The sequence below is a fragment of the Lontra canadensis genome, unplaced genomic scaffold (genome assembly GCF_010015895.1).
Source record: "Lontra canadensis isolate GAN:19392208 unplaced genomic scaffold, GSC_riverotter_1.0 scaffold147, whole genome shotgun sequence".
Classification (NCBI taxonomy): Eukaryota; Metazoa; Chordata; class Mammalia; order Carnivora; family Mustelidae; genus Lontra; species Lontra canadensis.
In genome coordinates, this window is record NW_022631141.1 from 1,374,615 (window position 1) to 1,398,969 (window position 24,355).

The 24,355-nt window shown below is 44.7% G+C and overlaps 1 protein-coding gene across 1 annotated transcript in view; it reads left to right on the forward strand.

Moving 5' to 3' along the window:
* The window catches only part of DYNC2H1 (dynein cytoplasmic 2 heavy chain 1), a 274,850-nt gene that overhangs the window by 178,728 nt on the left and 71,767 nt on the right, over positions 1-24,355 (forward strand). Inside the window, exon 84 of the mRNA XM_032844099.1 lies at positions 12,352-12,468. Within this exon, the coding sequence (XP_032699990.1) occupies positions 12,352-12,468 (117 nt within the window). The remainder of the gene's footprint in view (positions 1-12,351; positions 12,469-24,355) is intronic.

Below are 24,355 nucleotides of genomic sequence, written 5' to 3' on the forward strand. Positions count from 1 at the left end.
GAGAGAGATGGAAATGGATGGAGGGAGCGTTGTTCTTCCTCCAACAAACAAGACAGGTCATAACTTCTCTCGAACCCATCAGAGAGAGATGAGCACCGGCCGGCTGAGACCTGTGGGGAGGGGAGAGCCGCAGGCGTGGTCAGACCTGGACCACGTGACCTGGATCTCCCCTCCTGGCAGGCTGCTTCTCATCATCTGTCCGCAGCGCCTGCTGATGTTAGTCTCAGAAATCCTCCTTCCGGGGGAGGGCCTGGGGCAACAGAACAGAGTCCCTGTGGGCAAAGGAGGCGCATGGAACCGCCCCTGTCTGCCTTTTGGAACGGAAGCCTCCATCTCAGGGGAGGAGGCCAAAGACCAAGACAATGAGGGGAGCAACACGATCACCCTTAGGGTACTGTCGAAACAGTGCTCCTGGTAGAAGGCAGTAGGAAGAAACCCCTGCACCCTCTGTTAGCAGGAGAAGCCCCTGCAGATTGCAGCTCAGAGGATGGGAGCAGTGAGAAGGTCGCATCCCCTGGGGCTGAAGGCAGGTTTTCCACAAGAGTGCCCCCGTCTCTGCCCCGCCCACAGGCTGGGGAGTCCTGGTTCCCAAGTGCCAGTGATCCCCCAGCCGGAAGGTCTGTGAGGGCAGGCACAGAGCGCTAACTGGAGGCATATTAGCAGATAGAAAACCCTCCAGACCTGTGCGCAGGGGTCACATCTGGGCCTGCCTTAGAGCTGCAGGGGGACAGAAATGGGGCTCTGAGAAGGCCGATCTTCAGCCCCGGGGGACCATGTCCGCTGAAGACAGGCGCAGTCAGAATGGCAGACCGTGGGCTGACAGTGAGTAACGAGGGACCGTTTGGTGCTCCTGCTGGGTCACCGGTGACCGACCCTCTGTGAGGTGCAGAACCAGGAGCCCTCATCGTGAGGGGGGAGCAGACGCTGATGGCGGCCCCACCGGCCCACTGGCCCCCAGCCTCAGTCAGAGCACCTCCCCAGGAGCTCGGAATCTGCGGTGTGTCCAGGTGACACTAACAACAATCTTCAAAGGTCGCCCAACCCTGGGCTGAACAGTGACCCTGTTCTAAGGCCTCGTGCCCCTTCCATGTGTCAAAGCTGCCTGAACCTCTGTGCTCCCCATGAGCTACTCCGCTCTCACCAACAGAACCGGGCGCGAGGGCCTGCCCCACGCAAGGACGCAGGCCACACTCCCGACAGCTTCATCTCCCCAGCAGTCAGTGGGGCCAGATTCCGATGGGACGTGGGGGTCGGAACGGTCCACTGGGTGATTTAAATAATTACGATCTGCGTGCTAAAGGTTCTGATGGAAAACTTAATAGTTAATTTCAGCAGCGGTGGAGAAATTGTAAGACTGGAGAAACTGAAAGTACTAGAAATAAAACCTGTTAATGGAGAAGAAAATCTTCAAGCCAACCAGTAGACCTGAAACCCCAAGGTGAGAACACATGAATTTGAAGATCGGTTAACAGAAGTTACCCAGACTGAGACACAGGAGGACCCAGAGCAGGAAAGACACACCACGGAGTATCCAACACTGCGGGACAACATCACACAGCCCGGCTGCGGGGTAATCGGGGCCCACAAGTCCGGGAAGCTCAAAGAGCACCGTTGCAGGTGACCTCCCCCAACCCGAGGGCAAAAGTCCCACAGAGGTGCACAGATATTTGGACTGTCAAAACAAAAGTCTAAAATCCCGAGAACTTTGTCCCGCCAGAGCACAGAGGAGCGAGCCTATTCCCTGGGCTGCCGTCTTCTCTTCTGGAGCCGTGCAGGCCTCACCGGAGAACCTCTTGACCCTGGCTCTGTACCCGGGAGAGTGTCGCCTCAGAGGAAGACATAAGGTCTTTCATAGACAAACGCAAATAGAATTTATTGCCCGCAGATTTACTCTATAAAATGGCTACAGGATGTTTTCAGGGTGAAGAAGTAGGACACCCGACACAATTGTGGATCCACACAGAAAAGGGTTCTGGAGGGTTCTGGAATCCATGTGATGAATGAAGTTCAACTATATCATCCCTGTGATTTCTCCCGAAGAACGGGCTGGCCAGTGGGAGAAGAGCATGGCCGCGGTTGTGTATCTCTCCAGCAGGTGTACAAATGAGATCATCAGCAGCAGCACAATAGAAATTCAACTTCTTTCACTCTTAGAAGGTTATTGATTCGGTCAGTATTGGTAATCTACGTATCTGTATATATGTAGAGATACCTCAGAATTTGTCCTCTCATCTTGATGATCAAGCTTCTTGCTGTAATGTTGTTCAGAGCTTTATTATCCTTTTAGTGTCTGGAGTCTCGAGGTTATTACTGTGTTTCTCTGCCTGATGCTCTTTTTCCCTCCCTTTCATGGCTTTATTATATTTTCTTTTTGCAACTGACTTCAAATAGTTGGATTATGGTATAGATTTCTTTTCCTTCATCTTACTACTAGTATTCACTGGGTTTCTTGGACCTGTTTTATAATTTTCATTAAATTTTGAAAACAAACAAAAAAACCCTGTCTGTCATTACTTCTGAAATGTTCATCACATTGTTGATATTATCCTGTGGCTCACGAGCATTTCTTTATTTTTTTAGTCTCTTTGTCTCTCTCTATTGGTTTGGACAGTCTTTTTCTCTGGGTAGAGAACTTGAGAACCTTGTGTCCACTGCCTTCTGTAGTGTCAGCCAGGAGGGAGGGCTCCGGTCTAGTGAAGGACAGCTCTCAGGGGAGGAGGTTCGTGCACACCACAGTCCTTACTTTCAGAGGCGTTTGTGGTGCAGCCCTGAGTGTTGCTGTGTGTGACTTGTGTTCCTGAAGGTCCAGCCTTAGTAAATAACCAGCTATTGAGTGACAGCAGGTCTCATTTCAGCATTATTTATAAAGCAGCATTTTGTAAATTCAAAATGGTGACAATAGGGGAGTTGTAAAAGAAGTTATGGTAAACTCATGAAAGTATCAGGAACAGTGACAACCACAGTTTAGGACAGTAGATCTGACCCTTTGCTTTTGTTGGATGGATCCCTTTTAGCACCTGAAGCTCTGAATCCTCTCCTGAGAAAAGTACAGACATGTATACACACACACACACAATTCCGCAAACAATTTTGGGAAGTTTTCAGATCTCATAAAGCCAGCAGGAAGTAGTGAATAAGTAAATCAGTGAAATGACTCATGAAATGTACATGTAATATGTATGTATATATACATATAAATATGATTACATTTATATACATTTGAATGAGTACAGACTAAAAACTTACAGCTACTTTATAATTTTCATACATAGCCATCATAGAAGTATTTCTATATCATTCCTGAATCAGAGGTACGATTTTTATAAAACAAGTAGAAAAGGTAGAATTTTTATAAGGTTACATGTGTTTAGGAAAGGAGATACCTGTGGGTATGTGTTCATGTGCCTTTTTATTATATGAGATCTGGGTTTGGTGGTTTTTCCCTTCATTGGTTTCTAAGGATGGATTTTAGTTATTGTGTATCTTCACTCATTTGTCACAAAACCTAATAAACAGGATAAAGCAATGTAAGTTGTTAATCATCATAGACACTAAAGGACCATGGAAAGTTAGCTTTTGTCATGCAGAAGCTTGCTTTGTTTTTCTTTTTAAAGAAATTAGGTGCTGAAGGAATCTGCAATGAGTTCAACTGTAGGAGACCCTTCTTTTAATAATAGCAGTTCTGTTTAGGAACCGTGGTTTTTTAAAGTTTCCTTTTAATTTTTCTTTTTATGTTTGCATTTGTTGGTAATTGTGCAGTGACAGCGTATTCTCCAGACTAAGAAAACGAGGGGCATGGAGCTTAGGAAAAAATGGTGTGGAATTTTGAATTTGGTCAGAAAAATAGGAGAAAACTTTAACTGTGAAAATGTCCTAAGCAATTTAATATTTAAACAGAAATTAAGATCTAGTAGAATTTTAATTCCCAAATGTTTTCCAGCTGTTCTAGTTCCTGTGTAGAGTAAGAGTGAGTTTGCTGTGGTGTGTGTGGTGCTGGTGAGGACTGGAGCCAGGCCGATTAGCAGGATCTGCGTTATGAGACCCAGTCCAGTGATTCCATAGGTGAAGTCTTCTCTTTCCGTTAGCTGGATATTTTAATTGATACTTTGTTCCTTTTTCTTGTTATTATTTTGAATTAAATATCAACAACTAACACTTAGAATCAGTGTAAACTGCCTACAATTACTTCTACCCCGAAGGGTCTGGGTCTCTCCAGCAATTGAAAATTTTATCTCAAATATGTCGATTTACACATTTTTTAACATTGCAAAAGAACATTTCTTAAATCATCAAGGTAGAGAGAATGACCCATAGTGGACCGACGAGCAGACACTGTGGTGAGGTCCGACCACAGGCCAACTGGGGTTGCGGCAAGACTCTCACCAGGAACTGGATAGTAGGTGTGCAGTCTCAGTAGGGAACGGGAAGCCTTACCCATGTGGGTGTGACCCTAAAGCCCCAGTGAAGCAGAGAAGTGATAGGTTGTCTACTTGGTGTTTTCAAAGCGTGTCCAGTAACCACATTCGTTGCCTGCACCAGTAACGCACAGCTTCGGTCCCGAGGCGTCTTTCCGCGACTGGGACCTTGGCCGTGGCTCTGTAGGAGAGCAACTCTCCGAGTTCTGTTGTTCTCTCTTTCTCTTCCCCAGATTTGTCTCCTTGTCCTTGTACAACCAACAGACTCATGTCTTTGTGACTTTGTTCTTTTCTTTCCCTCTCTCTACGTGAACTGTTCACTCATGACTGCGGGTGTAGACTGATCATCAGACGGACCCGTGTGTCTTCCTGCTCAGTCAGGCCCTGGCGGGTGTCCGGGGGTGCTGGCGGCCACGTACATGGGAATTGCTGGGGAAGTTTGAGAAGGTAGATTGCCAAGTCCCACCTGAGATGGGTGGATTCAGACGGCTGGGGAGGAGGGCTCTGAAATTCCTATTTTGGGGTGCTTTTCGGCATCCTCAGCTTTGAAAGTATCTGTACTAGAGTCTTGAGAACCTGCAGAGAATGTGTTAACTTGGTATTCTCGATAACATGAAATCTGCGTATCAGATTCTCTTTGACAGTTTAGTCCAAAACCAGGGACAAACAAAAGGTACTGTGCTGCAGGAACAGACTTTAGAAATCATCTGTCCAAATCATCTCTTCATGTGTTCTTCACCTAGAGAGGTAGTGAGTGCCTGTTGTCATGACCTGGTAAGTGCTAGGCCCTGGATCCTGGGTTTCTTGAATTATTAAATACAGAAAGCTATCTCCAAAAATTCACTGTTAAGAATTTTTTTCTCAAATGATGTTTTAAACCTGGGAATTTTGTGAATTTGGGAACTGTCAGTTTTTCTCTTCAATTTAAAAATAAAATAAAATAAGTGTTGTTTATATTGGGTTTGTGATTTGGTTCCACGGCTATGAGGAAAAGATGTTTTATCATTGGATATCGTGTGTGAGACTTTACACTTCAGCATTTCAAGCTGATATTTGTGGAATTAGTAAACTCAGGGTTATGAAATCTTAAATTGCAGTCTTAGAATTGTTTTCAACAAAACCATTTCCTTTCTTTAGAAATCAGTGGAACTCTAGAGCGATCGGAGATAGTTGGGAAATTTTGGTGCACGGTGTTCTTACATTTCTGCATCTCGTCCATACCCTGCATGATTCAGAAAAAAGTCTTCAGTCAATTGAATCAACATTTACACAAGCCCTTGAATCTTCCTAGAGGGATTTTGGCTTCTGGGCAACACCAGCCCAACTCAGGAAATAAGGTGTTCCAACAAAAGGTCATTTTCTGAAGTTTTGTCTTGTTCTTTGATTTCGAACACGTTCCCGTGTCCTCACTTTGCCTGACTGTGTGTGTTTCTCTGTACTAGGTGAAACAGCTTCCTCTCCCATTCTTGAAGGAGTAGTCTTACATAGGAGACAATTGGTGGGTCCTAGGGGCACGGTCCCCTGTGGGCACAATGGTCTGTCTCCAGGGAATTTGTGGGCTTCATGTACCCCTCAAAAATGATGGATCCCTGCTGGCCGTTTGAAGGGGGTGAGACACTCGACCAGCTGTGGATCAGCCGAGGCCAAGGAGTGGAGGGTAACTAGGGAAGCATGGTCTCCCATCTGGCTGTGCTGCGCTTACGTTGGGGTGGAGTGGGGGCTTTCCTGGCTGTTTGGTCTGGGGCTGTGGGGCTGGGGCAGCACACGCATGCTGTTACTGTTATGTGGCCATAGCCCAGTGGAGTGGGGCGTGCTGTGCAGGGCTAACAGGTTAGAGAGTGACGGCCAGAGTTGTGCCTGCCAAGTGTCAGCGTTGGCAAGGTAGAATGAGATTGCAGAAGTGATGCCCACCCGTGCTTCTCCCCTGGTGAGAGTCCCAGCAGGTTTCTGTCTTTCCAGTGGTCAATTTAAGATTAGCAAGTCAGTCTCCTTTACCAGGGATGTGGTTCCTTTTCAAACTGCTGCTTTTGCACTTGGTCTGCTGTGAGAGAGAGTTAGAGAGAGAGAGAGAGTGTGTGTGTGAGTTCTTTAAGAGCAGATGCTCTGTTCCATATAGTTGGGTTTATCCTGGTCTTACTCTTCATTGCTTTCCAAAGCCCAACATTTTCAGGGCTGTGCCTTTGGTACAGGACCCAAGGGTTGGGGTGCTTGATGGGGAGGACAAAACTCTCATTCCTCTAGGGAAGGTTCCAGATTATTGAGATCCCTCCAATTTGGGGTCCTCATTCCTGGGGTAGGATTTTTAGCAAGGGGGTGTCTACCTTTCCCCTAATCCCAATGCCGCTCTTTTATCCCGTTTTGAGGAGGCTCGGTCCATCAAGTTTTCAGGACTTTTTCCAAGGAAATTATCCCATATGTAGCCATAGATCTGTTATGTCTGTGGGACAGGGTGAGTTCAGAATTTTCCTAGGATGCCATCTTGAACTACCTGCCTCTACCATTGTTTGAATAATGATCTTTTTTCAATTTTTGCAGCTTTATTGAAGTTAGTTGACATTCAGTGAACCGCACGTATTTAGAGTGTACGATCTGAGGAGGGTTTATGTATGTACACACTTGTTAGACCTTCACAGCATCCGGGGGTGACTGGGTGGCTCAGTCGTTGGGTGGCTGCCTTCAGCTCGGGTCGTGGTCCCAGGGTCCAGGGATCTAGCCTCGCATCGGGCTCCCTGCTCAACAGAGAGCCTGCTTCTCCCTCTTCCTCTGCTTGCTGCTTGTGTTCCCTCTCTCTCTCTGTCAAATGAATACATAAAATCTTAAAAAAAAAAAAAAGGAATTCCGCAGCATCAGGACATTGAACATTCCCATCACCCCCGAAAGTCTTCTGTAGCGCTGTGACCTCTCCCTCCCGCCCCTGCAGCAGAGTTGTCTTTTTTGTCATGGCAGACCAGTGTGCGCTTTCTAGAATTTTATATAGAAGGACTGTGCGACTAAGTACTCCCCTCTGTCTGGCTTGTCAGTCAACGTGTAATTATCATGAGAGTCACCTCCACACTTGAAGCTGACCTGTTTGCTGGTCCTGGTAAATTTAAACCTCCCGTGATGGAAGTTCAGTCTTAATTTGCTTAATTAAGTTGCATAAGCTGAGATCTCCTGAGATTTTATTTCAGCCTTTTAATATGTGACTTGGAAAAATGATGACATGCGTCCCTCACATGGGGGTGGACTGTGCATTTCACCTTTGACCCCGAGTGACCTCTCAGATGGCCTTGTGTGTGAGTGATGTAATACTCTTCTAGGAAGACATGAGAGATACGGAAACCTTTGTTAACATAAAGATAAACTAGATGTTTTTCTGTGTCCTCCTCTACTGTGTTAGCGTGTTGCTTCCTTCCTGCAATATGTGGGAAGATGAGCAGGGTTTGTTACACTGGCTGCATGAGGGGACACAGCTCCATGCACGGTGCCCGGCCCAGGTAGGGATGAGAGTGTTGACGGATGTTTTAAGGGCTTCCAAGTAACTGCTGAAAAAGGACATAATTCCTAAGCTGAAGTTAAAAAATAATAATCTAATGAATTTTTTAAAGATATTTTTTTTCATTATTAGGATTTTATTTGAGAGAGAGCGCTGAGGGTGGAGAGGTAGGAGGGGTGGGGAGAGAGAGAGAGAATCCCAAGCAGCCTTCCAGTACTGAGCCTGACACGGGGCTGGATCCCATGACCGGAGCCGAAATCAAGAGTCGGATGCTTAACTGACTGAGCCCCCCAGGCGCCTCTCTTTTTATTTCAAATATACACAAACAGAAAAATGTATAGCATGAATATAATATATATAAAAATTTTGTTAGTTTCTTCATGTTTTGGTAAATTGTTATAATGTCTGAGAAAGTGATGGTTTAGCTTTTTTTTTTTTTTTTCCCTTTCCAGTCTTTATTCACTTAACTGCCTTTTCTTGTTTTCTTGGGATAGATCAATACTTGGGTGCAAAGTTGAATAAACATAGTGACAGTCAACATTCTTTTTTATTTTTTTTTAAGATTTTATTTATTTATTTGATAGAGATCACAAGTAGGCAGAGAGGCAGGCAGAGAGAGAGGAGGAAGCAGGCTCCCCGCTGAGCAGAGAGCCCGATGTGGGGCTCGATCCCAGGACCCTGGCATCATGACCTGAGCTGAAGGCAGAGGCTTTAACCCACTGAGCCACCCAGGCGCCCCAACAGTCAACATTCTTATCCTGCTCTGATTTTAAAGGCTTCTAACATTTGATTTTAAAGGCTTCTAACATTAGCTGCCTTTTTTAGGTGCCATTTATAAGGTTGCACTTGTCTGCTTGGGCTACTGTAACAAAACAGATTCTTCCTGACTTACAGTGGGGTTTTAGCTCAATCAACCCATCATAAGTTGAAAATATCGTACGTGGAAACACATTTCATACACGTAATCTAGTAAACATCGTAGCTTACCTCGCTGACCTTAAACGTGCTCACAAGACTCGTGTCCATCTACAGTTGGGCAAAATCACGGGATGCGAGGCCTCGTTCATGATAAAGTGTGGAATGTGTCATGTGATTATTGACCGCCGCGCTGAAAGTGAACCACAGAATGTTGTGAGCCCGTGGGCAGTTCGAGCCCGTGGGTGATTCACCCCCGGGATGGCAGGCTGATGGGGAGCTCACCCCTGCCGCTCCCATCCTGAGGGAGTAGCGGGGCAAGGTCGGAGTCTGGCGTGCCATTTCTCTGGAGCATGCACCGCCGGCACAGCCTCGCAGAGCTGAGACGCGTTAGGAAGGGCTGTCGTGAGTGGGGGCGTCCGTACCACGCGCGGGGAGGCTCAGACAACGCAGTGTATTTCTTCACGGTACTGGAGCCTGGGAGTCAGTATGCTCCGTTTTGGGTGCAGACTCACCCTCCTGCTTTGTGGATGGCTGTCCCCTCACCGTGGGCTCATGTGGCTTCTCCTCTGTGCCCACGTGCAGAGAGACACACCAAGAGCGCGCCAAGCTCTCCCGTGTGTCTCCTTCCTTCCATCCTCACCGGCGTGGTGGGGCCAGAGCTTCCATTGCGTGCTTCGGAGAGCGCAGACCGTCAGTCCACAGCAGGCGGTAAGGAATTGGTCTCTTCTTCTCAGTGATTTAATTAGTCTTTGCTCCGCAGAACACAAGCCCAAAACATTGTGACTTGAAACAGTAATATTTTATCTTTTTTTTTTCTTTTTTTCTTACGATTCTGAGGGTTGGCTGGGTTCTTGCTCTTTGCTTTCATCTTCGGTTTTCCACGTGCAACTGCCTTCATGAGGAGAGTCAACAGGGCTGGAGAGTTCGAGACGGCCTTACTGCTGTCTGTGCATGACGCTTGCTGTTGGCTGGGGTGACTTGGTTGTCGCCAACCTTGTCTTTCATCTTCCAGAAGCTCACTTGCTGTTCCAGGGTTCCGAGGCCAGAGCACGAGCTGTTCATTCTCTCAGTGTCATTTATTTAATTTCTTTGACAGTCCATTTTCTCATTGGTAGATTGGGAATGTTTGTTTTCAAAATCTATATTCCTTCTCGTTCCAAAAAGGAGTACACCACACAGGCGACTTGGAAAAATACAAGTAATCTGTTGGAGTAAAATCAGGAGTTGAGGAAATCAGCCAAAGAGAAAAGGAGGAAAGGAAAAGAAAACTAGGGAAATATTTTATGCCAAAAGAAGACAAAACAGACAACAAAGTCCATGCTCTGAAGTTCTATAATGTCTGGGCGCCTGGGTGGCTCAGTGGGTTAAAGTTTGCCTTTGGCTCAGGTTGTGATCTTGGGGTCCTGGGATCGAGTCCCATGTTGGGCTCCCTCTGCTGCTCCCCCTTCTCGTTCTCTCTCTCAACTAAGTAAAATCTTTAAAAATAAAGTTCTATGAAGTCAATATTGTTAGGTCAGAAATTCTTCTGTGTGCTTCACAATATCCAGAGGAAAATACAGTTTGCTGTAAGAGTTAGTGTCTTAAACACTCTGCTCAGGTGAAGCGCAGGCATTCCTCAGATGGCTCTCACTGTCCGTGGAAGGAGGGCGGGTGCAGGGGGCTGCTCGTACCTTCTGTAGCTTCTGTGGACACTGCACGGCACGCGGTGGCCTCACGCATGCTGTTCAGTACGGACGGACAGGGAGAAGTGATGCAGATGGGCTCTTCATGGAAAGTCTCATCCCTTTTGATACCATTTGAAAGGAGTACTATTGAATAAAGTAATTTTTAATTGTTTAAAATATAGATAATGGAAAGATACCTTTTGTAAAAAGATGCACATGTAAGATTTTATAAGAATGAAAGATGGTCTGTCATTTCAAGTTATAGCTCTATCCTCATTGTAAAAATAAATTTATTAGATATTTGAACTTCTCTTTTATTAAAGGTTATACTATGATAGTGTTATTAAGAAAAGCACACCTCGCATATTATTTTTGCTGGACAGAAAACATGACCTTTTGGGACTGGTAAATATTTTATTCTTAAAATAGGTTTTTACATTATGTAAAAAATTTTTTGAACCTTTTTTCCTTTAGACATCCCTTTGCATTCTTATTTGTTTTCTGTCATGCTTGATAAATTTAAAACACAAATGAGTGATAGCAGTTGTTACCAGAGTTAGAATAGCACTCCTTTGGACTACCAACTAGTGACGTTTTGTGGTGTAGCAAAGCTGATGAATTAGGTGCTGTTGTAAGGTTCAGCTAGAGCAAATGAAAGTAATTTATCAGAAAAACAAAGAAAATGAAACACTGAATCACTAGGAGTTTTTCAAGATTGGAGAATCAATCAAAAGCTCTAGAAGTAACTTGAGTTTTACAGCGTGATTGTAGATGTTTAACAATCGAGTAGCGCGTTCATTTTGAAAGATTTATAGCCCTTATTTTGTTACAAACTTGACTAATATAAGGATCCTACAAAATATGAAATATAGCCCAATCTGTTAAAAAAGGAAAAACAATTCACATCTTTCAAAAAAAATAAAACAGAAATTAAGTCAACTTAACTGCAAAAGTTGGTGTTTAAAAGATTAGCTTAGGAAAGCACATGCCTGTTGTGGGTTTATTTTATGTCGGGTAAGCGAGGGGATTTCACATTTCATTGAAACATTTGTGCAGGTGAGTCAGTGGGTCCCTCATGGGCTGAGACACGCACCCCAGTCTCTGCGGTCCAGCGCTGGGTGCTCCCTGTTCTCGCCGCCTCCCTCTTGGCAGGTGACTGACAGGGGACTTCCTGACGTGGAAGTCAGTAAGGACCGCTTAGAGGACAGAAGCGAGGGAACGGGCTTGGGTGAGCTGGGTGATGAGGAAGCTGGTCACGAGGAAGTCACAGACGGGACGCTCTGTGGAGGGAGGAGTCCGTGTGCACTTTGCCTGGTCCCCCCAGGCTGACCACACCCGTTCACGGGCATCGAAGCGTAGAGGGAGCATTTACAGGACAACTAAAAATACAGAGCCTTGAGACTTAGATTTGTGACGTTTATGACAACAAATAATTACTTAGACCTGCTTTACTATTTTACGTGGTTTGGTGTGCTGTGTACTATCTCTCCTGCCATTTCCTCTTTACGGAAAAACTGTCTTCAGTTGTTATTCAGCATTTGGAAATTTACAAACCGAAAAATATTTTGTGTTTCAGACACAAGGAAACAGAGACACTAAGAAATTGTTAATAATAGGTAATTGGAGCTTTCTGACTAAAGAAGTCACTTTTCAAATAAGAGGCATTGTAACGTGTAATTTTTATAGTGGTTTCTTTCACTTCTAAGTTCCCTTATTTTTTAACTGCTTAAGTAAATCAGTTAAATGCTAAGCCAATGGAAGATAATGGGATTGAACATGTATATTTGGTCTTTACTTTTATTAAGTCAGTATAGCTATTTTTGGATCCTTACTATTTCTCTCTGTTCATTTTTTGCTACTTCTTATTTTCTTCATTCAGGTCATTTCTCAGCTGAGGATCTTGGGCAGATCAGCAACAGCTGGTTGCAAATTTGATAGAGAAGTCTGGTCGAACGAGCTGTCCCCTGTCCTCAATCTCTGGAAGAAACTCAACCAGGTTAGTACTGGATATTAGTCCAATTGTTTGCTTTTTTCTTCCCCTTTTTTCCCTAGTTTTATCCCCAGATTGTTCTTGTTTGTTAAACTTTGCAATGATCTGCCCTTACTGTGTACTGGTTTCCTGGAAGGAGAGGACAGAGTAGTGGACAGATGAGCCCAAGAAACGGGTTGTGACCACTGTCAGTGTCGTTGCCCAGTGATGTGCTGGCCCATCGGCACCTGCTGGACGTTCCTGTGTTCGCTGCGTGCCTTCTCTCTCCTCTTTCTGTTAAGTCAACCACTGCTCTTCGAAGTGGCATTTTTCAAAGGACTCAAGGTGCTGAGGAAGTGCTCTGGTCAGCGGGAGACTGGCGTGGCTTTGGTATTGCGGAGTAATCATGTTGTTGGTTATAGGCTAGTTGCTTGCTCACCGGGCAAAGCCATTAGAGTATTGTGATTCCTATTCTTGGTGAGGAGGGATTTTATTCTCTGGGTTTAAAAAATAGAACTATGCAGTTGATCCATTTAGTAATACTGTAAAAATGCCTGTATATCAGATCTAGCCTTGTAAAAGAAGGGAAGTCCAGTGAAGGTAATTTCAGAACCTAGGAAAAAGGTTAAAACCTTCTGAAAATTCAAAGTCCTTGAACCTTACAGTATTGCAATTTTGAGTTATCAGAACAATCTCAACACTCGGTGAGTGTCAGGCGTCTCGGTGAGCACCGATCCCAGCCGACTGGAAGCACCGCCTTGACTGAGCTCATCGTGCTGGTAAAGCCTGGCACAGTCAGCGGGAGTGGAGGTTCGCCTGGGGAAGCAGGGCTTCCGCTGGCATCCCACGCCACGCTCCCCGCAGTGCCTGCCAGGAAGCTCTGTGTGCGTAGGCTTGCTGAGGACCCGGTCGCTGTGCCCTTCGCCGTGAGGTTACTCCCCTTCCCTCCTCTGCGCTTCGCCCGGCCTTTGTTCCCTTTACATTAATAACCAGATTCACACGCATTTTAACTTTGTTGTATCAGGTAAGTGTCATCTGGGGGTATGGTAGTGCTCTCCTTGTCAGCCTTCCGCTCCTCACCAGTTTCCAGCTTGGTTTCCTTCTTCATATGTCATTGGCTATTTTGAATTTTCTGTTGACTTTTGGGACATGCCATCCTTAAAATATGGACGCATATGCAAACACATACACACTCAAATGTGTGCATAGTGTATCCTGTCATGCTCGGGTTACAGCTGGCAGCTGTGTCTCTCATTCGTCTGCACACTCTTCTGAGTTGCCTTCCTGCCTCACAGATCTACCTCTGAGTGCAACAAAGTGCCGCGTTCCTAGCGTGGGCACATGTGGCCTCCTCTCGGACTGGCTGGCAGTGCCTGCACCAACATCTCTGTACCGTGTGTCCCGTTTCTGCAGCGGGTGCTTACTGGGGGCTTTCTGTTGTCTGGCTGGGGGTGGGGGGCTGCTTGTGGGTTTGTAACATGCCAGGCTCTTGGGACCTTCTGTATCTGCTCTCGTGGTTCCCTTTGCGTAGCTTCTCCTTACTGTCTGTTCCATCGGATGACTTTCTCCGTAGAAACCTCACGAGTCTAGCCCAAGCACCGCCGCGCTCTCCAGCTTTGCAGAGCTCCGCATGCAAACACATGGTGATACAGACACGTGAACTGTCATGCTGTCCTTAAACTCAAAAAATATTTAACATGTGGGTTCACAGAAATGATGCGTGTAAGAAAGGTTCGCTCTAGGTCTGTTTTCATCCTTAGTTCATTACACGAGCTCCTTTTTAGTCATCTCCGAACAGTTTACGTTCTGTAATTTCATCATTATTCCTTTATACAGGGAAACATAGGAATCAAAGAATTTTCTATTTGAAAAAGATTGTGATTGTCTTTCCCAAGATAAAACTCTCAGTTACTATCATGTTGTATTTTCATATAAGCATGTTATAAGCCTGAGATGGTTTGTCCTGGTATCTAGTGTCATTATTGGGACACAAGTGTTTTCCTTCCAGTTCAGGAATCAGTAATTGCAGTTTGTTGAAGTCCCCCCGGATGGAGTCTTTATGTCCTGCTGGCACTGACTCTTTCTCCTCTGGGGAAGACTCGGGGGAGACTGTGCAGAGCTGGGGGTGCTGCGAGGCTCCTCGTCTACCCTCCCCCGCCCGCAGCACTGCACTTGGTTCTGGACAGAGCGCCCTGCTGTCCGCCGGCAGGACCCAGCTCATCCCTTAACTAACACAGGATGAGACGGGGGCTTCTGGAGCCTGACTGCTGGGCTCAGATCTGAGCGCTCGTACTTACCAGCTGTGTAGCGTAGGGAAGCTACTCACCTTCTCTGTGTCTTTGTTGTCTTATCTAGAAGACGGGGATAATGACAGTTATCAGCCTCACAGGTGTCTCATCAGAAATGAATGAGCTAATACACATAAGGCTTTTATAGCAGTGCCTACTGTGTGGGAGCACTGTTGGCCGAGCAGTCCTCCTGCGGTTACTGAAGGTAACAGACATCGCATGTGTGAACGTCTCCCTCCATAGAGGGGACACATAACGTGTGTCTCTTTCCAGAGCGAGGTGCTTTTGTTATTTGTGTAACTGGAGTTCATCCGAACGTTTTCATGGGGCGCTTTGATGGTTTTAGTGCTTCTGAGCTCGGGACCACCTGGCAGGCAGAGCCCACAGAGTTACACATGGTTTTGAGAGAGAGAGTTAAAAAATTAAACAAGAGAGAGTTAAAAAATTAAACAAGCAGAGCCCACAGAGTTACACATGGTTTTGAGAGAGAGAGTTAAAAAATTAAACAAGATAAGGTAAATAAGCGAAAAAAAGATATCACAGGTTAGTGTAAATGCTGTGGAAGCAGAACACAGGTGCTATTATGAAGTAGATGAGCAAAGTCCTGTTTTGGAGTGGGCAGTGAGGTCCATCTTGGTCCAGGAGTGAAACTGAACCTGACAAGAGAGACACGAGAAGGCTCGAGCCAGACGGAGTTGCAGGGGAAGAAGACCTTTCTAAGCAGTGAGACGGCGTGAACACAATGTCCAAGCAGAGGACAAGCACAGTCCCTGAACCCAAAAGGAAGTCCGTGTGACTGGGGCACTGAGACGACAGGGTCACGTGGAAGGAGCTGACACTGAGGGTTGATGCCTGAGGTGCAGGGATGACTGTGATTTATGCCAAGTGCAGTGAGACCCACGGAGAGAGCATCGGGCAGGAGGTAGCTCTGTGCCTCCTGACAATTTTAGACACTCTCCCCAGCTATTGTGTAGAAGTGAGTTTGGAGTGGGGTTCGAAAGGAAGGAAGGGGAACAACCAGGGGCTGTCGTCGGGGTAGGCTCGGGTTGTGGTAGTGCTGTCAGACTGGATCCTGGAAGCATTGCGGAGGGAGACTCCCCTGGATTTGAATGTTGGTTTTCTGGAGAGGGATTGGGTGGATGTGGTCTCACTTATTGTGCCTGGGAATGGGGAGCAGGGGAGGGGCTGCTGTGGTAGGGCTGGAGTGGCTGTGCCGCTGCAGGGATGGTGGAGAGTTCCCATGCGGACACCAAGGAGAAGGTTGGCTGCACAGTGGGCACCTTAAAAAGGTTGCTGGGGACTTGGGGTATAGATTTGGGACTTCCTAGCATCTAGGGAACATTTAAGTGATTACAAAGCATTACATCATCTGTGGAGAGAAGAAGGAAGAGGACTTATGAGTTGGTCCCGAGGAGTCCAACACAGAGTTAGAGGCAGGAAAGGCACAGCCAAGCTTTCCTTGAGAAACACGGCAAAATCCCAAAGCAGGCAGCAGCACCGAAGGCAGAAGCATCACGGGAGCCTTGAGGAGGGCGTCTTCCGTTGGGAACGGCACTGCTGACTGTGCCAAATTGCTGGTACGCGGTGTAGAAACGGAGTCCAGAGTGGCCCCTGGATTTTCAGAATACAAGTTCTTGGTGACCTTGACCTTGACAGGAGGAGTTGAGGCGGAGCTGGGAGACCAGAGTTTACGTTTGAAGGCTGACTGCCTTGGCCTGTGGAGCAAGTAGGGAGGCGGCGTGGAGAGGCAGTTCTTTCCAGAGTGTGCTAGCCAGGAGAGAGAAGGAGGAAGGCGGCTCCGGAAGAGCATTTGAGCCTCACAAGATTCCCGTGCCTGTGTACAGGGTTTTCAGCAGGTCATCAGCTGAGGTTAGAATGTAGGTTCTGTTTCTCTTCTGCGGGCTGCGTCCCACGTTCACGTTAGAGCATGGAGCCTCTGCTGTTCTAGCCCGCCCCACTGTGCCTTCCCAGACAGGACTGTCCCCGCTGCGGGGGAGCCTGACGCGGAGGGGGAAGGACACTCCTGTTGGCCACAGCGGTTGGCGTGGGGGTCAGCGTGCCATCCTCAGGTGCTGGGCCGGGAACAGTGTCCTTCACTTCAGGGACGGTGTGTAGGTCAGACTCCCGCTGGAAACCCCCACTGCCTGCCCTCCTGTGGCCCAGGGCCGGAGTGCCTGCCGACTTACAACAAAGGAATCACTGATTGTCCCTCTCTCTTTGTAACCATTATTTGTAGAACCTTTTAGGTTGATAAGCTGAAGGTATGTGTGGACTTTTCACAGTTGAGTGTAATTAGTAAGAGGAGGTTACTGGACATTCCAAAATATCTTATGTAAAACCCAGAAAGTTTTTTTTTTTTTTTAAGATTTGATTTATTTATTTGACAGACAGAGATCACAAGTAGGCAGAGAGGCAGGCAGAGAGAGAGGGGGAAGCAGGCTCCCTGCTGAGCAGAGAGCCCGATGCGGGGCTCGATCCCAGGACCCTGAGATCATGACCTGAGCCGAAGGCAGAGGCTTAACCCACTGAGCCACCCAGGTGCCCCAAAACCCAGAAGTTATAACTTTTTATTCATGCGAAGTGGAACAAGTTAGGAACTCACAAGAGTACAGTAAGTATTATACTCAGAGACCACAAATATGTTTGTTGATCCAAATTGAATCTAGAAAAAAGTGTGAATTTAGCTCATTATTGAGATCTGGGCTTGGGTTTCCACTCTTCACTTCTAATACAGCTGAAGGAGGAGGTTTGTGGTAAACTAAATGCATTTAGTGCCGCAGTCACTTATTGTACAGGGAAATTTTATTCTCTCTCTCCTTCGGAAGACTTGATTTTACAAAGAAATTGCATTCTATAAATTTTAAGACTTGTATTATATTTGGATTTAAGCTTTTTAGCTATGTTCACGTTGATTGAAAGTAAACAAAGAAGGAAATACTGCTCATGCACTTTGGGCTAATTTGCTGCTTTTATGAATCATAAACTAGTTTTAACATAATCTTTAAAAGAAACTATGAAGAGCAAACTTCTTCGGATTTGTAATGTAAACTCGTGTGCCGGACAATGTAACAGAGTTGCTGGCCAGAACTCATGTCTTAGGAAAGAGGAGTGTTTGTAATTTTGTAGGCACGAAGCATGTTTGAAGTTGTGTTTGTGTGAAATGTCATTCATGGTAGTGGGGACAATGGGGCAGAGTGTTCTGAGTTGGTGTCAGGTGGGTGAGGCAAGTGAAATAGTCCTCAGTGTCTTTGTGGGTTCAGTATAAGGGTCACTTTCCAGGATCGGTGTGCTCTCTCAGACATTTGGAATGGTGATTTCAGTTCTTAGGAATTCATGTGTGAGAGAGAGAGAGAAAGAGAGAGAGAGAGAGAGAGAGCGCGCAAGCAAGTGCTTGCCCCAAGACTAAAAACAGACCCCATAGTCTGTTGCTTTGGGTAGTATGGACATTTTAACAATATTTGTTCTCCCAGTTCATGAGCACAGAATGTATTTCCTTTGTGTGTGTCATCTTTGGTTTCTTTCATCAGTGTTTTATAAAGTTTTCAGAGCACAGATCCTAACACTTGCTTGGCTAAGTTTGTACCTAGGTATCTTATTATTCTTAGTGCAGTTGTAAATGCCACTGCAGCTTTGAAGTGAAATTAATTCATTTATCACTTTTATTTTTTTGATGGACTCCTTCAGGTTTTCTATATAGAATATCATGTCTTCTGCAGAAAGCCCAAGTTTACATCTTCCTCACCAAGTTGGATGTCTTTTCTTCCTTGCTGTTGGCTGATTGCGAGGCTAGGACTTCCAGTACTAGGTTGAATAACAATGGTGAGAGTAGACATCCTTGTCTTGTCCTTGAACTTAGCAGGAAAGCTCTAAGTTTTTCACCATTGGGTATGATGTTAGCTGTGCATCTAAAAACAATATTTTTGTTTGAGCGAGAGAGAGCATGAGCAGGGGGAAGGAGGGGGAGAGGAGGAGGGGCAGAGGGAGAACATCAAGCAGACTCCCCGCTGAGCATGGAGCCCAACACAAGGCTCAGTCCCCCGACTCTGAGGTCGTGACCTGAGCCGAAATCAAGATTCAGATGCTTAACCGACTGAGCCACCCAGGCGCCCCAGCTGCGAATTTTTTTTTTTTTTTTTTTTTGGTAAGGTCTTCATTATGTTGAGATGTTCTCCCTCTAAACCTACTTTGTTGAGGGTTTTTATCATGCATGGATGTTGTACTTTGTCGAACGCTTTTTCTGCATCTGTTGAAATCATCATACAGTTTTTATCCTTTGTCTTCTTGCTGTGATGGGTCATTGATCTATTGGGGTTTTTTTTAGTTTCTATATCATTCATGTCTGCTCTAATCTTTGCATTTTCTTCTTTCTATTGGTTTGGGGATTGTTTGTTTTTCTGTTACTAGCTCCTTTAGGTGTAAGGGTATCCTTTGTCTTCTTATTGAAGAAGTTTACTGTTATTCCTATTCTTACTTGTTTGTAACTGATTTGTGTTTTTCCTCTAAGAATGTTCTGTCTCTGATTTCTTAAACTTTACCATAATATATTCAGGCATGGATTTCTTTTTGTATCTCTTCTGCTTGGTATTCCGATCGCTTGCAGTCCCGGATGCCGGCCTTTCTACTTCCACCGTGTCACCACATCTCCCACCCTCCGCCGGGCTGCGCGCTGTGTCATACCGGACACCGTGCTGCCCGGGGCTGTCGCTGGTACTGCTGTTTTTAGCCGGAAACAGTGACACGGTGGAAGGTGATGCATTCAGGGCAGTGTGCAGAGTTAGCGACCGAGAATTCTCTCTAGCCTGGCCCGGCCCTGGCAGCCCGCCCTCTCTAGCCGCCTGCTGGCACGGCCCCCCATTGACAGGCGTCTCCCAACAGGCCCTGTGCTTGCTGTGCCGTCTTCTGCTTAAGTGGGAGACGGTTTGCTGTTCTGTCCAGAAGCAAGCATAACTTTTGAAACTTCATTTAACTTATATTTGTAAGAAAAATATAGATTATGTAAGAATCACCATTGTATGAAGTTCACGGTGACCACATTAGTGTGTCAAGTACCTTGCACTTCATTCTGTTGTGATGTTTTGTGTTTTGTCTCTTCCATTTCCTTCCTGAAGCCATTGCTGTGATTTAGCCTTCTGTTCTTTCATATGGATTGTAGCAGAAAACTCCAAATTTGACTCTCCTTCTAATGTGTAGACTCCTCAAATCATATTTCCTATCATTACCCCATTAATTTTCTTAAAGAAAAAAGTTTTTGACCAGATGGCTCCATATCCAACCTTACTTCTAAGTGTCTTCCCTCGTAAAGCAGATCTGATTGTTGCACGAACAAACACGGAAGCGCACATTTGTCTGTGAGGACTTGCCAGTGCTGTTTCCGTGTCCTTGGGTCTGCCCACTATGCTAGCAACCAATAATGACCACATAAAGTCCCTTTCAGTGTCTTCCAAATGCTGTCTCTGTTGTTATGCAGTTCCTTCTCTATGTTTCTAGAGTACTAATTTATAACTTGCGTAATAATTCTCATAAAATAGGCAAATTAAGATATGGCCCTTAAGAATAGGAATTCTCTTATTTTGGAAGAGTTTTAAAATTTATGAATGTAAATGTCAAATGTAACAACATCACATTCTTTTTTTTAGAGTTTTTCATCATTATTTCTATCAGGTTATGGTTAATTACTAGCTAAACTTGAAGATAAATTATATCTAAGCAATAATAATTTTATGAAAAGTAATTATTAGGTAGTCATCCAGGTCCTAATCTTTCCCCATTAAATGGCTAGAGGACATTAGCTGGATCACTTCTGAACTTTTTCTTAGCTTTTTTTGTGTGTGTAAAAAAGAAACACTAACCTCTTCTTTCATTCATGTATCCATTTACTTTATCAGCATCTGTTGATGTTCCTGTCACATGCTCAGAGCTATGATTCATTAAGACTTGATAATAATTCTAAAAAATACAGGTATTATAATTTTTTGGGGAACCCAGGTGAAGGAATGCTTGATTCTGCTGAGAGGAAGCCTGAGAAGTTTACGTGATGAGTAGGAAATTCCCTAGATTAAAAAAAAAGGCGTGGTGTTGCAGAGAGATGGAAGAGTCAGCCATGTTTGTCAGTCTAGCCTGCCAGGGATGAAGGATGCTTGGATAGAATGGCAAACTATCCGATCACAACTCGTCCTCACACCTGGCTGGAGTGCTTACACTTCATCTGCTAGGCAGTGTGGCGTTGTGAACATATGGTAAGAGAAGTGTCCAAGATATTCCCCAGGTAGTGTCAGTCGTCACAGACTCTTGTCCATACATCTAATAAAAAGTAGATGTGAACATGATTTGAGAAACATGAACCCTTCATGGATTAAACATTTTTTTGTTCTTAGTTCTTTAAAGATTTGTGGATTTTTAAAAGCTTAGTATAGTGGCCCCTGGGTGGCTCAGTAGATTAAGCATCTGACTCTTGATTTCATTGAAGGTCATGATCTCGGAGTCGTGAGATCAAGTCCCGCCTCCCACACCCAGCATGGAGTCTGACCAAGATTTTCTCTCTCTTCCTCTGCTCTTCCTCATCCCTTAAATGCATGCATACATATATAAATGCTTCGTATAACAAGCCCTAGTAATATTGATAACATGGCCATATTTAAGATCTTTTATTAATTTAGTCTTTATGCTTGAGGCTGATTCTCTACATTTTGGTGACTAGATCAGTTTCAGGAAAAAGATACATATAATATGTAACTATAACTTTTAGCATTACTCTCTTCGTTAATTTATGTTTTATCATTTTTAAATAGTTCAGATACATAATTTACTAACATCTCTCATTTTTATGACATTTTTCTTGGGATTTCTATCGAAAAATAGTAATTTGAAAACCAGTAATTTGATAAGCAAAACACTGAAAAGTATAACAGATAAAAACTTAGTCTCATTTAATATTCTGTGTGTTTGAATTCAAAAGGTCAGTGCATGCTTTAAAATTTTTATTACACTCCAGCTACCACTCATCAATTTTTAATACCTGTTTGATGGTGATAACTGATGAGAATTACTGACATTCTACCAATTACATCTCCTTTATATGGCGTGAGAATTCCCATTAATTCTTACTAAAATTACCCATGTGGTAAGAGGTACGTATAAAGGCATCTCTTCTAGGCTGACAGAGTGGTTGAGGGAAAATAGGTGACGGACTTTTTTCTGATAATTGAACCTGTTGATCCGCAGCTATGATTTCTTTGTTCAGACTGGTAAGTAGGTTGTGTATTTGTCAAGTTAAAGTTGTGGACTCAGTAGCCTAATTTTAAAAGTATGGATTGCAATTAAATAAAATAGTGCTAGAATAAACAATAGGACTAGTACTTTCTTATATTCTTTTTTTTTTTTCTGTTATATTGTTTTTATTTTATTCTAAAGTGCTTCCAATTGCATTTGTAAATTTTAATTCCAGTTATATTCTTTTTTTTTTTTTGAAGATTTTTTTTTTTTATATGACAGAGATCACAAGTAGGGGGGGGCGGGGGGAAGCAGGAAGCAGGTTCCCTGCTGAGCAGAAGGCCCGATGTGGGGCTCGATTCCAGGACCGTGGGATCATGACCTGAGCCGAAGGCAGAGGCTTAACCCACTGAGCCACCCAGGTGCCCTGTACTTTCTTATATACTTAAACTAAAAATATCTTCTAAATTTTTTTTTCTCAGACTGTTACTCAATTTTCTTCCCTTTTAGTTAAGGTGAAATTATAAAAATATGATTAGTATGTCCTGGTTTTAGAAAACTTCAGGTAGGGAACATAAAACATTTCTCAGTTGTACTTAGAGCTGTTTTGTGTGTTTTGTGTGTTTTTTGTTTTTGTTTTTTTGCTTTCTGAAACATCTAAAACTGAGCACATTTAGTCTCCTGATTCAGTGAGTCTCAGGTGAAAGATTTCCCTAGGAATTTAGTTCTTGGTAAAGCTTTATACACCACCTCTCCCCCACCCACGCTGACAGGTCTCGTTCCTTTCAGTCACACTAACCTTCTGCCTGTGGCATTCCAGTCAGCGAAGTAGAAAGAACCGGAGGTATTTCAACAGATGATCTCATCCAGGGAATTGGCTATATAAGTCTTGCAGGGTCTTATGGCGGAAGACGCCCACAGGAAGAACCCGACTCAGGAAGCACCTCCCTTCCCTGGAGCCAGGGGACAGAGGGAAGCGGCTGAGACGGTCAGCACCTGGAGCCGTGGACAGCACCCGCCCTAGGCCCTCTGACCCAGCAGAGCGCTGCCTACTGGGGGCGCCGTCCCTCTGTGAGTCCCTCTGCGGAGCTGTGGGCTCTTCCCAGGCTGGAGCCGCCACTGCCCTGCTGCTGGGAGCACCCCCGGGAGAAGCTGAGCTAGCAGGAAGGATGGAGCTTGCTGTTCCCCTCCGGACATTTCCCGAGGCACAGCCTCAGCATCACAGAGCTGCACGGAGAGGCTGGGAACGTGGGTTGACTGGGGCTTAGGGACGGTGTCTCCTCTCTAGGAACAGGCTCTGCCTCTCCTTGGTTCTTCCTCCTCTCATTTCTGCTGCTTGATTCGGGGTTTGCTTCAGTAATTCCCCTCTTCTGACTCCGGGTTAACACTGAAGGCTCTATTGCTGTTCTAACCCTCCAGTTCTTTCATTTGTGTTTTCAGTATTGCTCAGTTTTAGACACTTTATAAATTCCACTATGAGTTCCTTTTCTATCCTGCATTCTTACTGATGAGTTACTCTCCTGGCCACCTTTCAGTTGCAGATTTCTGCTGTACCTATTCTGTGGTCTTACAACATGTTTTGTGGTCGTCTTTTGAAATTGAGATTAGCTGTGTGGCCCAGTTTATCATTAATAAGAGATTTTCAGGTTACGTTTGAAAAGAATGTGTATTCTGCTGTGGTTGACTGATGTGTTCAAGTTATGTCCTTTAAGTGAAGGACAATGTTTTACAATGTTTTGTTCACAACTCATATAGAGAGAGAGAGAGAGAGAGAGAGAGAGAGAAAATTGTTTTTTAATTTTTGAATTATATAAAATCAGAATGTTATCTCTGCTTTATTTTAAATTTTTACTTAAATTCAAGTTAGTTACTATATAATGTGTTATGAGTTTCAAGGTAGAGGTCAGTGACTCATCAGTTGCACACAACGCCCAGTGCTCCTTGTGTCACGTGCCCTCCGTCATGCCCATCCCCCGGCCACCCCATCCCCCCCACCAGCAACTATCTTTTGATAGGTTGAAACTTAATCATTGTAATTTCCTTTAGCTCTTGAAGTGTTTTTCTTCTGTTATTAGTAAATTTTTATGAACTTTCTTTTACTATCGGCTAGATGTAGCTTATTCCCTGCTTTTACTCTCGGTTTTTGGATCTGTTTGTGTGGGTGTATCTTATAAAGAGCCTGCAATGGCTTTTGATTGATCTTCAGGTGGACCCTTCAGTCTATGTACATTAATTCGGGCTACTATATATGATTAGGTTTTGTATTTTTCCACTTTTTTCATTCCTTTCTTACCTTCCTTTGGACTGATTATTGTCTCTGATATTTTTCTCTCGTAGTTTACAAATCATACACACTTTCTCAGTGTTCAATGATATTTTACTGCACCTGCTTAGCTTAGCAAAGTTAACAGAAATAG